Here is a 17,016-nt window from a genome sequence, read left to right on the forward strand (position 1 = left end):
TTATTCAAATTTTCAAATTAATTGGATTAATTAAATTTTTAATTTGAATAAATTATCGATTATTAATTTTCAATTGGATTATAGAGTTTAAAATAAATTAAAGTTGTTATTAATAACAAAGTTATACAGACAAACATTTGATGGATTCCAGTCATCATTTTACCCATAATCAACCACTTCTCATTTTCAATGGTAACTGTTGGAAAAATTTAATGTGAAATACGTGCGCAAAGTTCCTCTGTTGCACTCAAGAAACCATCCCGCCCTCGCCTACGGCTCGTGCGTGAACGTTTCTTTCGGTGCAGCAAGCTGTCACTTTGCGCACTAGTTGCACGAATAACTATTATTAATAACTCCTCTGTAACTTCATTTATTACAGCTTTGAATAAAAAATTATGAGCTCAACATTCTCTCCAGTTGCAGTTCGACTGGCATTTCTAACTAAAGTTTGAAAGTTGTTATGAAAAAGTATTTCAAAATGTCTAATACTATGTCATAATATATTTTATTTCGATTGCTATAAGAAATACGATTCTTGTCAAAGATTGAAAAGGATGTCACAGAGGAAACAAAGAGTCCAGTTGCCACGTGGCAATAATTAAAACGCTTCTGTCTCGACGTGAGAGAGAGAATCAATTGGATACTTATTTAGTCAGAGCAGCTGAGAGACAAAATACTAGAAATAAAGCTCTCTATAACAGAGCTCATTAGAGGAAAGCTCCTTTTTAATAAGGAACGACTAGACAGTAGAAAGCCAAATACTTGGGCGGGAGAAAAATCTGAATAATTTCATCTCAGTAATTTATTCTTTCGCAAGTTCTGCCAGAAAGTTTGCAGACTATTTGAGACCGTTCCCTTCCTCTGTTTGATACAGAAATTTGTCACTTTCCGAATCAAACCTCCACTTTGTTTATCCCGAGCTGTTTTCCACTCCAACTTGGCCCAACCAAGAGATAGCGGATGGAAATTTCTCAAGGTAAATCGCTCAGAATAAATTTCCGCTTTATAATGAGTCACTTCGACTTTTTCCTCCTAAACTCTGAAGTTTTTTCCTCCACAGAACTGCCGTTGGAAAAACTCTGAGTGATGAATTTCAAAGCGGATATCGGGTAGATGAAGCTTCAAATTACTCAATCGAATAAGTCGACTCTTATGTACAATTGCTGTAATCCGATGATGCGATTTCTCAATGCCATTTCAGATACTTTCAACATTATTCACACCATCACTAAATTTTCAACGTAGAGGATTGAGAGAAAGAGATTGCGCTAACAATCCTCAACTAAGCTCATAGAAATCAAGAATATTTCATTTCCCTCACTGAATTATACAAATTCTAAGTAGATTAGTATCGGGTTTTAGTTCTCAGAATCAATACCCTTTCAATGAGTATGGATCTCATGTTAACTTACATCAGCGGAAAAACATTCTTCCTTCGGCTGTGAAATGAAATAGATGTGGTATATCCCATGAAAATATTATCACCAAAAGTTTTAACAAATCTCCTTTGAAAATCTCAAAAGATGTTGCTCTCAGGACGACACCGTGTCTTTTTCCATAATCATAGTGCTCCCACTTTCGAAGCCCTTCACTCCACTCTAATAAATAAATAAAACCAATCTTCATCATGCATTCTCACTTATTCTATTAGCCTATGTTCTTCTTCTAGTGCATCTCCTATCGGAGATTCGCTATCAGCACAGCAATCCGGATCTTATTCACTGCCGCTCGAAACAAGTCTTTGCTGCTGCAGTCAAACCAATCGCTGAAATTTTTAAGCCAGGAAACACGTCGCCTTCCAACACCCCTTTTTTTCGCTGATTTTTCCTTGAACTACAATCTGCAGAGTTATATATTTGTAGCTTCTCATTAGATGTCCAAGAAACAGGAGTTTTTTCTTTTTTATAAAGTAAACAATTTTACATTGTTTCTTCATTTTCCCTAGGACTTCCATGTTGGTGACTCTATCCGTCCATGGTATCCGCTACATCCTGCGGTAGCACCACATCTCAAAGGCTTCCAACTTATCCATATGGCTCTTTTTGAGAGTCCATGATTCCATCCCACAAAAGAGAGTGGAAAACACGTAACAGCGTAACATACTCATTTTCAGTTCTATATTTATATGCCGGCTTGTGAACATTTTTTCATTTTTACACATGTCGATCTGGCCATCTCAATCCTTGTTCTTATCTCTCCCTTTGAATCCGACTTTCCTCTACCCACGTCCCAAGATATCTATACTTATGGACCCTCTCTATGATTGTACCCTCCATCATTAGGTTTGTCTGAATTCGTCTATTCAAGGCTTTCAAATTCAATTTCAAACCAAATTCACCACATCTGTCATGCAATTTTTGGATCAGTCTTTGCATATCCTCCATATTGCTTGTCAACAAGACAGTGTAATTTGCGTACCTTATATTATTTATGGCTTCTCCATTTATGATTATGCCCGCCAACTCCTCCCCCAAAACTTCATTGAAGATAGCTTCGCTGTAGACATTGAAAAGGAGTGGAGACAAAATACAGCCCTGTCTTACCCCTCGGCGGATCTCGATTTCCTCGGTCAATTGATTCTCTATTCTTGCAGCCGCCTTCTGACCCCAATAAAGATTGCTGATTATACCCGCATCAATGCCCTTGTTGTCAAGCAGCCTGTACATCACTCCATGCCTTACCTTGTCAAATGCCTTTTCAAAATCTATGAAACAGGCATAAATGTCTAGGCATCTCTGGAAAAGCACATTAGCCCAAAAGAGAGCCTCTCTTGTTCCGAGCCCTTCTCGAAACCCAAATTGGGTATTGCTTATCCCTTTCTCAAGTTTTCTATTTATTCTTCTGTGTATAATTTTTTAGAAACAACTGCAGGGTATGGCTCATAAGCGCAATAGAATCAGTGCACTCCCTTGGGTTAGGTTTCTTAGGAATGAGTACAAAAGTGGAGATCAACCATTGTGTGGGGATTTCTCCCTTCTCATAAATATAATTGAAGAGGTTCACAATAATATCGATCACATCTTCATCGAAGAGCTTGATGATCTCTATGGTGATCTGATCTGGACTTGCAATTCTACTTGATTTCATCACCTTTAGAGCATATTCCACTTCCGATCTCAATATCTTCAAATGTACTTCCCCTCTCTCTGCAACTGGTCTTACTGGTCTTTCGTCTTAGAAGAGTTCTGAGAGATATGCCTTCCATCTTTTTAGTTTTTCCTTCACACCAGTTCTAATACTCCCGTCCTTATTCTTTATTATATTTGTACTCGCTCTGCTTTTCAGACATCCAGCCAGTTCTTTGACCTTCTTATGCATATGAAAGCTGTCAAAATTCTTCTCCAACACTTTCATTTCTTCTTATTGCAATGTAATATACTCTTCCTTAGCCTCTCTTATCCTCTTTTGAATTCTCTTCTGTAGTTCTCTATATTCTTTCTCCTTTCCCTTTCTCTTCCTTCTTTCTTCCATAAGATCCAGAATCTCAGCTGTAATCCATGCTTTCTTCTTCCTTAGGGGTTCCTTATCTACCAGGTGATTCGTTGCTATTTCTCTTAAGGTCACTTGTACCTTCTCCCACTTTCCTTCTACAATGTCTACATGTGATATATTAAACTCTTTCATGGCATTGTTCACCTCATACTTCACAGTGTCACGGATTTTTGAGTCTTTGAGAAGTCTTGCGTCTATGTAATTTCTTGGTCGTTTTGTAATATTTTTCATTTTAATATGCAACTTTGCTACTACGACGTTGTGATCCGAGTTGATATCAGCCCCAGGATAGGTTTTTGTTGATGTGACTGCATTCCTATATCTATTATTGATAAGGATATGGTCAATTTGATTTCTGACAATATTTTCTGGATTATCAGCAGGAGATTTCCAGGTGTAAAATCTACGATATGGAAGCTTAAAGGAGGTGTTTTCTACCATTAGATCTTTCTCCTGACAAAATTGTATCAGGCATTCACCTCTCGCATTTCTCTCATCCAGTCCAAAACCCCCTGTATGTGCTTCTACCTTATATTTGCTCACTTTAGCATTAAAACTCCCCATTACTATAGTCAGATCACTTTTTTTAGTGCTTGCAATTATTGTTTCCAGTTCCGCATAAAACTCCTCGACTTCTACTTTCTCCGAGTCTGCAGTTGTTGCATATATTTGTATGATGCTCAGGTGTCCTTGCATGTTTTTATTTGTAACATCATGACTCTTTCTGAATATGGTGTAAAACTCTGAACTGATGCATTGGTAGCCTTATCTATAATTACTCCGACTCCATACCAATGATTTGGGCCATCTATTCCTGAGCAATAGAAAACTCCATAATTCGTTCTACACTTACCACTGCCTGGCCCTCTGACATCCCGCTTATTCCCAGAATGTTTATGCTGGGTCAGCCTATGTTACTCTCATCCAACTATTTCTCAAACTTTTCTATCATTTTTTACATGAAAATTACATTTTCCTGAAAATGTATTAATTGGTTGAAAAATGCTGAACGATAGCGACACATGTATTTCTTCTCGCTACAACTTGGAAGATTACTCTCATTCATCTCCTCTGTCTCCACTAATCTCATCACAGCTTATAATAATTCATAACTAGTTATCGATAATTGATTATCCATGTACAAGCCGTATCAGTTCAACACTTAGTATGAACCAATTATCGTTTTAATAGCCTTTTGCCAATTTTGCAAGATAAGAGCTCACTGGATTGCAGAGATTGTGTGCAGTGATAGTAGTGTACTGTCACTGAGCAGGGTAGATCGCTTGCGTTTGTGGTGAAGAGAGAGGGTGTGGTTGATGGGGGTTGGAAACCACCACCGGCACCCCTCTCACTTACTCTGGCATCCCTATTAATATTCCGACAGACATCCGCTAATTACGAAATGTTGGAAAAGGTTATTCCAATTAGGTTGCTTGAAAGTAAACAGCCGCAGCATCCATTGACCTATTTTCCGCATATACGAATAGAAAGAGAGCGAACGAGCATCGTTGTGAGAGAGCGAGAAAGATGAGAGAGCTGGTATCGTTTATTAACCCACAACCTCGGCAAGCATCTGAGGAAGTTCATCCTATATTCTCTCTTCTGAATGAGTCTCTTCAATATAAATTAGTTCAATCAAATAGCACTAAATACTCGACTGCCGGTGAGCCAAAACGTGACTGCTTTGTTGATACTCGAGTCAGGTCTATTGAAAATTAGCACAGCCAGTACAATCCTAGTTCAATTTGCAAATTCAAAGGAATAGTATGAAGGGATTCACATCAGACGGCGGAGTTTTCACTGAGACTGCAATTTTGTTAATCAAAAACAAATTATTTCTTATTTTCTTACATCTTCTAACAAGGTAATTCAGAGGTTCATTCAGAGGAAAAACTGATAAGAGGTAGTTTTGGAGGGAATGAAAATATCACATTCATCGATATGAATCCTGGCCGGTAACTTATTTGAAAACACATGGTTCTGTTTCGGACAATGAGGTGAAATTAATCCAGAAAATATGTAACTGAGGAGTTAGAAATCCAATAATAACACCGTATTCTTGATGAGAAACGGAGTACCGTATCTTTTCTTTGTGCATTTATAGTTTTCATTCATTCATTCACACAAGTACAAAATCATTGATTGGGAGAGAAAAACAGAACCAGATTTTTTCCATACAATAGAGTTCTATTGATTCAACTATCACTCCACAAGTTGGATTAAGTACTATATTGTGATCAATACATAATAATATCATACATTTATCATATTCAGTTGGTTCATTCTCCCCATACTAAACTTCGAACCCAAATTCAATCCACAAGAAAGGCATAAACATTGAATTTAGCTTGAATTTCGAATCAATGAATAATCATAGCACATTATAAAAAAATTTAGTTTCATGATAATAATATATAATATTCCAATCCAAAACTGTATCAATATGAGTTCAACTCATTTAAATTGCAGTTTGCAATGCCAATATTAATTTGCACAATACTGGAAGACTACATTCAAGTGCATAACCCTTCAAAGTCGAACCTCATGTTTGCAGCAAGTTCATTGAAGAAACTTATTACTTAATATAGTTTTTATATTGACAAATATAATAATATATTTATTGATGAGAATTTTTTGGTTACCTTTTCTAGTGGAAGCGGGGTTTGTTCGAGCCAACCCGGCACAGCAGGAGAGGATCAGCAGAAGGATGGCGACACACCGATGATGACGCATCTTGGTTGGTGGCTGAATCCCCCACCCACCTACCACCATTCACCACCTTACCCCTTCCATTTCACCCCCTTCCCCCACAATCCTCGCCTAACGCACTGCAAAAACACACAAATAAACCGCTATTATTTCCATATATATTGTGAAAAATTTTATTTACTGGTCTTACAGTATACATTATATACTAACTATATACTATACTATAACTATAGTGTATAGTGTAACAATGTTGAATTTTTCTAACATTGAATAACATCAATCCCAATTAAGTAAACCAATAAAATAGAACTTGGATTTTCAAACTTCAGTATAGACTAAAAAAAATGTGGAATTTTCAAGTTTCAATTGTCAGACATCAGTTTCCTTCAATAAAATTACAATAATATACAGTGAATACCAACGAAATAATACTCAGAAAAAGCACGCATGAAATACTGAAAATAGAATACAAGAATTTTCATATTCACAAACATTGATGATTCTCTGTATCTCTGAGCACTGTATATTTGTTTCATAGAATTTGCTTTACCCCCTTCATTACTTTATTCATTTATGAATCACTCCATCAATGGAGTACTACAGGAGTTCTATGAAAAAGGTATTGTGAGTATTTGAATACTTGAAAGTACTAGCGGAAATTATTTTTTTCTAAGAGTTCTTCGTTTGATGTTGATATGAAGAATCAATGCATGGAATTAATTATTTGTAGCTTCCCATTGTGTCGTAGTGTATAACGTAGTGTTATTTTGCGATGATGGCTAATTCCCAGGTGTTGAGTCTTCATCAGATTTCTGAGTTACTTATATAATTTATGTAGCTGTAGAATCACATGTTCAATCACATAATACTTGACTAGCAAGTTATTGAAAGGATGAACCAAAGACCTTGAAGATGCATAGACTCACATGCAGCGCTAGTGTCGTACTTGGAATTGAAATCGGCCATTGAGGGGGCAACCTATAAGATTATTATATACCAATGCATTTGTAATCTATAACATTACATATAGATATCATATCTCGTGCTGAAATACCCTAATTGCGGCCTTCAATTTCAAGTAAGAGCTATCATTGGGAAGGCATAGGGATTGTGGGTCTATATCTCTTTAAGGTCTTTGGGATGAACAATACTTATACTATAGTAACCTATGCTTACAGTGGTTCATTGCTCGTTCCTGAGTTTAGTATCAAATATTATATTTCTTCCCCAGTTTTTCTAATCTCACATTCCCATTTTAGTTTTTAAAATCGGAATCAATAGGAACTTCCAAAACCTTCAGAAGTTTCTAATTTTAATTCTCATTGCAAAATTGTATCACTTACGTCAAAAACCAGTAATCACCTCCGCCCATGAGGCACCAATGGTTAGCAGGAGAAGAATGCTAGAGAACAATGAGACAGAGTGCAGTATAATGGGTGACAGAAACAATGGCTGGGAAGGGTGATGGTTTCTTATGACCTACTTTTGCGCCACTTTGGATTTCATCCGTTTCTTTATGCATTCATGGTGAGGGAATAGGAGGGCGCATCTTCGCGACCCTCTTACAACATCACAACCTCTTAATACTCCACTGCTTTTTCTCCACTGGCCACGACAACTCTCCTCAATCATCCATCCTTCTTGATAGAAAAATCGGGAAGGATGTCATCCCAACAAAATGAAAAACTGATTTTTAATGTCCCTTCTTCGGAAAACTTTGCATTACATTGTTCTTCATTTCCATTTTATAATGATGTTTGAGGTACTTGGAGGTGAGAAACTACAATTCAATCCCATTAAATCATCTTTCCAGGTCACCTAAGTGTAAATCAAATAAATTCTACTCACAAATTAAAACGTTTCTGATTGTTGAGGAATAAAAACTTATTTGTGATCGATCCACCATTATGAGAATATAATCTGCGGTGAAAAATTGTATGCTATTCGAAGAAGGCGACCATAACCTTCGACGAAGTTAACGAAGGTTACCATAACCTTCATGATAAAGTTACCCAAATATTCATGATAAGGTAACAGTGGTCTTGATGGAAATGTTCCCTGATATTTCATGATTCGATTTGAAATTCGATTCCATGTCTTTTAAGGCTCTAGATCACACAGAACCGTATTTCAAGGATTTGTTGCATTTTTTCTAGGTCGAACAGGTAATGTGATGATTTTGTTGTTTGTAGTTGTTTATCATGCTCTAGCTATAGAACAGTATTGCTAGCACTCAGCACTATAACATAGATATTGACTACTTCTCTCTAAATTCTCGTAAAATATTATTAATTTCTACAGAACTAGATAATTAGAGTGCTCTAAACATCATTAACAATATTTTAATTTAGTAACAATATTGTAGATAGTAGTCTTGACGTAATGTTAGGTGAGTCAAACAGACTTTTCATTCTGCAGTGATAGTCAATTTTCCTGCAATTAAAGGAGAGTCCGATCTTACTAGGTGTCAAACCGGCTACAACCTTCAAAATCAATGTGAAGAGCACTTAATAATGGTTCCATTTTCTTCCAAAATAAGTATTACGTTGAACGTTAATGTTTTAAAAACACTGTAAGGTCTTATCATTGATGAGTTGAGCTTCAGATAAATTTAGAAAATTTAATAACTATGTGAATAAGATATTCAACAAGATGATCTATTTTTTCCCGAAGTAATAAAAGATCATACTTGAACTCAGAACAAAAGGATATCCCATTCAATAGGTTAATATTCTTCGTACGGTGAAATGTATCAGGGAATTTAAATATACTTATCTAATGAGGTCATCTCAGAAAAACCTGTCTATTGAGTTTATCAGGAAAACTATTCTATTAAATAAAAAATTCATAACAGCAAGTGGAATATTTCTAAATTGAATTCCATCATTGAAGCAGAATGAAATTGGAACAATTTCCACGAACTACTTCCACAATTGGCTTTTCATTAAGGAACTTCTTCAATTTCTGCTATCATTGAAATTCACCCTGTACTCTACCCTTTGTGAAGTTAGCTTAGAGCTTCAGAAGTTTTATCAGGATAAAAGCGTTTGTACAAGTTATAGAGACAAGAGACTTGCTGGAGCAGAATAAGAAAGAAAATATAAGACTGGTGAATCGTGTTCAATTTTGAAAGGGAAGTGATGGAGAGACGAGGGGAGGGTTGAAGGAATCCGAGGAAACTTACTAAGGGAGCGTTAATATCACCCTTTATATTGGAGCGGAGTCTGTGCTCTGAATACCAACGGCCCGAATTCAAATATACAGTATAACACACTCATAAACATCTATATTTTTGCCGAATGTAGAGGAGGTAGGTCATGCTCAAGAAACAGTCAAAAATGCTTGATTTGAATCATTTTTGAGCTACAGAAATTTAATTAATAATTGATTGGAATTCATTATGCACATGGAAAATGTTCAACAAGTTTCACATCATATAACAGGCAAGTCTAAAGCTGCGTTTACACCAAAGTTATTGGAAAAATGTTTATTTCTCCGTCCTTATAGATTGTATTAGATTGAACATAACTTATCGTACACATGATGAACATATGTGTTTGTCAAGTTCCGTTCAATCTAATAGGATCTTTAAGGACGGAAAAATAAGCATTTTGTTAATAACTTTGGTGTAAACGCAGCTTTAGAATTTTTCCTATGTAAGGCTAGATAAAACACACATCGATTTTGGTCGTTCGATAAAGAATCGAACGTCCAAATTCCAATTGTAGCGCAATGAAATAAATGGGTGTTTACAAAAACATCGATCAACGATAATTTGACCGAGCGAAGTGAGGTCTAAGATTCAAGTCGACGGTTTGGCATTTCTCTTGATGTTTAAATGTATAAATATTTAATATTTAAATTACATTTTACATGTTACATGAATAACATATGAACATAAAGAGAAATGCCAAACCGTCGACTTGAATCTTAGACCTCACTTCGCTACATTTAAATATTTAAATGTTTATATGTTGCGCATTTACGGCGAAACTCGGTAATAGATTTTCATGAAATTTGACAGGTATGTTCCTTTTTAAATTGCGCGTCGACGTATATACAAGGTTTTTGGAAATTTTGCATTTCAAGGATAACATAAAAGGAAAAAAGAACCTCCTTCATATGCCAATATTAGAGTAGAAATCAGACTATATAATTATTCATCATAAATCAGCTGTCGAGTAGATTATAAATTGCATGTCATGACGCATGCAATTCAATATCTCAATGTATTTGGTAAAAAATCAGCAGCTGTGTAGACTATCAAGTTCATGCCTCATCGCATGCCTCATCGCATCCCTCATTGAATGCAATTTTTATGCACTGTTAAATGAGCTATTAATTTCGTGCAATAGCGCATGGAATTGATAACTAAAATAACATAGTATTGTCTCTCGAACTTTCTCTGCTTTGAACTCGGGCTGTCCTGTTGCCAGTATGTCTTGAAGGAGATAAGCTTTTGATGTTAGCATTTTTGATACACCAACCCCAACAGTCATTAGTTGTTTTCACACCGATATCTCGCCGACACGACATACAAACAGGATTTACTCTGATGGACAGTATAAGAGATGCTGCGGTTTATAACTGCGCGAGGTCCACTATTCACAGAACTACTAGTTATCGTACGGACGCCGTGTAGTGGTCGTCTCTTGTCTCGACTAAACACGTCCGCCGTGTAGTGGTCGTTCAGTGGTCGTGAATACAGTGGCGCTTGTGATGAAAGCGGCAACTTCATACACATCAAATTACTTTGAAGTTTGTACGATCTTTTATCGAACGTTTGAGTAGAATGATCATAATATATGGCAATTCTAAATAAATAACTTCAATGATACTATAGGCCATCTGATACCAAGACTGCACCGTACTGAGCACGCGCACGTATCGTTCCATTCAATCAGTTCTTTGAATGTAACGTTCTTCATGATGACGATTAATGAGCACTGATTGGACATTTCGAATAATATCAACATTTTGCCATTTTGCCAAAAGTAAGAAACCAATCTCCATAACATTTTATTTCCTTCTAGCAAGTAAAAATTAACATTCATTTCATCACGATCAATTTTGGTAGCTTTCAAAATACAATTTAACGGGATCAAGATTTGGGAACGATTCAAGTTAATACGATCTTAAGACAACCTTAAACAAAATTATATTAGTGATCCTGCTTATCGACTGCATAGGACATTCCCAAACAACTCGTTATGTATGAGTTGATGTCATGTGTATGAGTTTACTCATATACTCGTATACACCTATAGAAGCTGATTACTTCGAAAAAAAATCTCTAATGTATTATATATTGATACTCATGTGTACAATAAGGACGTATGAATTGTATATAATACAATGACATTGTGCATCATATAAACACATCAACCAAACTACAATAGAATAAGCGGATCATGAAAAACTGAGATCTTTCAAAAGTTCCACGTTCGGCTACATTCTCTATTATTATTCATGTTGGAAAATAATTGTAGGCAATGTAATGGATGAAGTAGGACCTCTATAGCTTTGATGCAGCCGTTATGTTGTATGACTGAAGCTTTCTCACACGATGTAACAAAATCTAATAAATATTCGGTCGATCATGTGTTGGGGACTGAAATTGAATGATGAAGAGAACCACATCCAGGGAGTGAAAGGGAGAGGGAAGATGAAGAGAGGGAGAGATTTCCAAAAAAGTGAAGACATATTGGAAAATTTCATCCATTGAAGCCTCTCGTCTTATCACATCAGTTAGCATACTGTAACGACGTACAGGAGCTGAGAGAAAAATTGTATTTCCCCCTCAAAACTCAATAAACACTCGATCAATCATAATCGATCGTTGGTCGTGCCTAAGTTGTCATGTCTAAGTTACAAAGCACAAAAGCACGTGTACTTTAGTAAGCAGCTACCCCGTCTGACCAGTGTGCTGCCTTGGAAACTTTCCACGTCTATTGAAAGCCTGTCTTCCTTCATACACATCGATTCAATCCCAACAAATTTTTCATTTGCATACATGAATAGAGAGTGATCGAGTGCAATCATTTGTCAAAAGTGATTGAAATCTTTGTGGAACTTTGTAGAACAGAATCATCAATTTCTATTTTCAAATGCAATGGACCGATACCTGATGGTATTTTTGGATGTAACCTGAATTGTGAAGCGTTACATCCAAGTTGTTTCATGTGAGTTCGATTTACTTCTTCTTTGATGTCCATTGAACATGGTTCAGCAATATTTATCGATGAATTATAATCAGACATATTATTCAGTCACCAGAAAATGTTCGAAATTGCAGTGACGTAATGTCATCCGATTTTCTTCTCCAGACTGGGCCATCCGTAACCAGAAGGCAGGTGAAAAAGTAAGAAGAATATCACAACAAAATAACACATTTTAATCCACATGGAATTAGATGTTATTGAATCAAACAAAATTTGATTGGTATTCGCTGAGAATTATTTATTCTTAAAATAAAACTAATATTACAATCAGGATCCACCAGTGTAAATGAATATTAACAATACGATCATTTTTGTGAATGATGAAGATTTTGAGAATTTTTGCAGTTTAAATGCAAGGAAACAGAAATATGAATTGCTACTGAACCCAAAACATCGAATGAGCAACAATTTATTCATTTTATGGTTTAATCAAAGTGTATCAATAGATGGACCGATCTCTAATGAGAAGTAGAAAGGCATCAGAATAAAAATGTAATAGAGAAGGAGGAGGAAATGATTATTTTTCAAGTCTATAACTACTGATCAAACTTCACTGCTAATAATAGGCTATTCGAATAGAAATTGTTCTAATATGTGTATTGCTCCTTATGCTTTATCATTGAAGACTGAAGCATGAAGAAAAGTTTCATAGACTGACTGAAATGTGTAACATGCAGATAATGAAACACAAACGAAATCCTTCCTTATTAAAATCTCGCTCTCCCGAGGTAATTAGTATTCTACGACTCTTTTAATGCTACGGGGCTATCATGAATGTAGAGCATGATGAAAATAGATCAAACAAACATGTTTCCCAAAGTAGCAGTTCAATTTTGTTCAACAGCACAAACGGTTGTCAAGCTTGACTTTACCTTTAATAAGGCACCAGCGGGTGGCAAAGTTATAACTAACACCCGCTATAACAGTGAACACTCATCCCATGGTTGAAACCACATCACATAAAATAGCATCAAAGACACCACCAATCACTTATTTTACCACCTACATCCAGCTCACAACTTCTCGTTCGATGTTCAATAAAGTTGCTACACACTACAATGCTCTGTTGGTTTTAATTACCATGACTATGGCATATGTGAACCGTTCTCAAATTGACGCCTCGATGACACCAGTTCAATATGGAATGCTCCACAGATCGATATTACCTTCAAAATTCGGTCAAAAACATTCACTTGAGAAATTCATGATTGTATGGCCCAGTTTCTAGGACACTTGTTGAATACAATGAACCATTAAACCTAGAGATTCGATTCAGATAAAATCTTTGTATCAGAATTTAGAAATAATCAGATTGCTTGGATTTTAATGGAAACATAATTTTAAGAAGCATGCTTTAGTCAGTAAGTAATACGAGTAATTATATTTGATTGAAACAACGTAGACGTAATGTATCAAGAAATGCTAAACTGCTGAGCTATGATTCTTTTTTCTGCCTTCAAGTTCTCAACCTCCGTGATTCGAGCGAAAAAAGTCCCAGCTAATTCACCCCAACCGAATAATATTCTCGTTTCAACGCTCTTGCTTGCAATACTCAACTACAACATAACACAATAGCAGCACGCCTTCCAGTTCATTTTCTGGAATTAGATTGTATAAGAGAAAACGGAGAAAAACTTATTTGCACGCCTTCTCCCATCATTAATGACAAAGCCCGCGGGAAAACGGAAAAATGCGTTCGAAGTTTCGCCGCGATTTGTTTGGGCGAGTGAACCACGAAAGGGATTGCCAGGGAATAAGTTGTTCCTTCTCGCCGAAGAGATTTGCTTGTTTCATATTTCACGATAAAACTGTGTTGTTCAGGGAAGAGAAGAGGAGAGGAGGACTCTCCACTCGTTACTTAAGAGATGAGCCTTTCTCAGCACTGCAAATCCACTTATACACCCGGCTCAAGTCTCTCAACTTGTTCAACACAAATGCTAAGTTGGCAACACGGGACTCGCTTTGTTATAATAATCCACTTGCAACAATATTCTCGTCAATTCAGTTACACATCCACAAATAAAAGCACTTATCATCTCTAATGATGATTACAATGCGATACTCCAACGGCGTTCGAAACGTTTGAATTACGGATCTTCCATGTGAGAGTGCTTGAACTTGATTCTGAACGTTCATCTGCTTGGATGAGTTTGGATCAAGTATTTCAACAAAGTTTCAAGATACTTGGATGTGGATGAGTTAATGTGAATTGATAGTGAGAGAACTGACGTGCACTTAAGGGTCCTTTTTGTTGTAATTCTACGGTGATAATTGGAAAGTACTCACTCAGTCTGTCCACCGGTAGAGCATAATTGTTTTTTCGTCAGCACGTACACTCATGTACACTTATATGTAGCAGTTCAGTTTCCTTGCGAATCTTACAGGCACATTTAAATCTATGAAAGACGACAACGCTCTTAATAAATGTGTTGTCACAATAGTTAAAGTGACAACAATATTTCAAAGCCATTGTTCAGGGTTAATTAGAAATTAAATAAAATGGGAAATTTTAAACTAGCAAAAATAGTTAGCTTATTAATGCTACAAACCCACGATATGTATTGTAACAGCTACAATCAAATGCAATGATGGATACGAGGCAGTTGAAAGAATTGATATAACAGATGAATTTGGAGTGATATTTGAAGTGATATTTCAATTGTTGAGTGATAATTACAGGAGAACCATCATAGAAGAGTGGTTACTCTAAAAATTGTTTCATGGAATTGAAAAGATTCCATTTTTCAACTTAACATAGAATGAAATATTCTAATAATATTAGTACCTACATCAGAAAACTGCAGCAAAGTTTGCTGGAAGTTTTGTATTGAAGAATATTTTTTATAAGAAGTCAATCCAAACCGAAAAATTCTTTAGAAGCGCAGTCTAAGTTATGTTCAATGTAATAGAATAAACATAATTATTGTTTATAACTTTGGTGTGAATGCAGCTTTAGATTCTCATTTCCTAGTTTTTACTATACAGAGGAATGCTTTAAAGTTAACGATCGACAAGTTTAGAAGAATTCTTTTTCGATAACAAGTTCTATACTTTTCGATCCTAGTTCATAGTATATAGTTTGGATTAAAAATTCTACAAAACTTATGGAGTGATAAACATAACCCATTTTTAGACTATTTCTATCGAAATTCGGAGAAGAAACAGTTTTGGGCCTTAAGCCTGTTTTTCCTTTCAATCATACTGAATCTATGAATGTATAACAATTAATTGACAAGCTTCATGAATATAATATCAACTTTTGAAAGTTTCATAATATGAAGGTGTGTATGAAAGATTTTTTTTTCAGTACAAAAACAGCAAAGTTCATCTAATGGTGAGTATAGAGTGCTCCAACTTAGAAACCAAGCAGTCTGACGAGTGTGACTCTCACCCTCCAGATTCAGGTTTGAAGTGGGTACTAACCTCAGCATCACATCAAAATTATTCTCAGAACTCAATTTTCAAATTACACTTCTGACTTGTAGTGACCACGTGTGGCCCCAAGGAACCTGCTTCAGACGCTCTTCTCAGCATTACTCGAGACTATTAGAAGGTGGTGATGAAAGCAATTTGAATTAAGCAATGAATTGACAATGAAGTTGATATTTCTGATAGGATGAAAATAGTTTACAATTGAACTGGATAGAATCCATAGGATCCATTCGTCTACGGTAGCATCTTCCAATATTTCTAGTAGCTACTGTAGACAAATGGAAATTGTCAATTTTCCTATGAATTCCCTTGTCATGTAAGATAAAAAGAAATGGTCAAAAAAGCTTGGCTTGGATTAAATTCTTGTTTTTTATGTAGGCTATCCTAAATATCGACTCATCACGTGCACTCGTACTGACCTATATATACTATTGTCACGTTTTTAAGCAGTACAATTCAGTCACAAATTATATGACACAAATTTCAATTTAAACATAAGAATTCTGGGAGCATTCCAATGAGCCTCCATTCAATCCTTCCCCATATCATGAGAATTCCAAGAAAATACACGCTTTAAAATTCCACTTTGTAATAGAGAAAACATTTTCAATTGGATTATGACAAACTTACCACTTTATAACGGTGATAATCCCAAGCACTTTATGATAAAATCACACAAATATTTTGGGAACGCGAAGTGTAATACTTGGATGGAACTGAGCGACGTGATTGGACAAGTGAAGCGAGCTTCGACAACGAGCCTTCCTCGACGCGAGCCGACCGACAACTGAGGGAAGAAAGTCGCCTGCAGGACTCTTCATGACGATTGCTGCTGGCGGCTTTTCTCCCTTCTCTGGCGAAATTTCCCTTGCACCCAAATATTTCCCTCCCCTCGGTCGATCTCTGCCGCACTGATATACGGCAGTACACCAATTATTATCAGTTGCTTCAAGTTCCATTCCATTCAGCGTTCTTTCCTATTCTTTACTGTCATATCTATCTAAATTGTGAACGATCTCTTGAGGCTGTGTATTTCACATGTTTTGAACTTGGTGGATGATGACTAGAAGATTATTCTCCGACAAATGGACTACGATAAAATTATGGATGAAATGATACATGAATGCTTCAAGTAAAGGTGAATCCCGAAGGAGATTTCTGA

General features: G+C 36.1%; 1 protein-coding gene across 1 annotated transcript in view; it reads right to left on the reverse strand.

The window, feature by feature from the left end:
* LOC111048290 overlaps positions 1-16,670 on the reverse strand; it is a 302,562-nt gene extending 285,892 nt beyond the window's left edge. Inside the window, exons 1-2 of the mRNA XM_039434005.1 lie at positions 16,485-16,670; positions 6,135-6,320 (exon numbers count right to left, since the gene is read on the reverse strand). Coding sequence (XP_039289939.1) covers positions 6,135-6,264 — 130 coding nt within the window. The 5' untranslated portion in view covers positions 6,265-6,320; positions 16,485-16,670. The remainder of the gene's footprint in view (positions 1-6,134; positions 6,321-16,484) is intronic.
* Between the last annotated feature and the right edge of the window lie 346 nt (positions 16,671-17,016).

Source organism: Nilaparvata lugens, chromosome 8 (genome assembly GCF_014356525.2).
Source record: "Nilaparvata lugens isolate BPH chromosome 8, ASM1435652v1, whole genome shotgun sequence".
Lineage (NCBI taxonomy): Eukaryota > Metazoa > Arthropoda > Insecta > Hemiptera > Delphacidae > Nilaparvata > Nilaparvata lugens.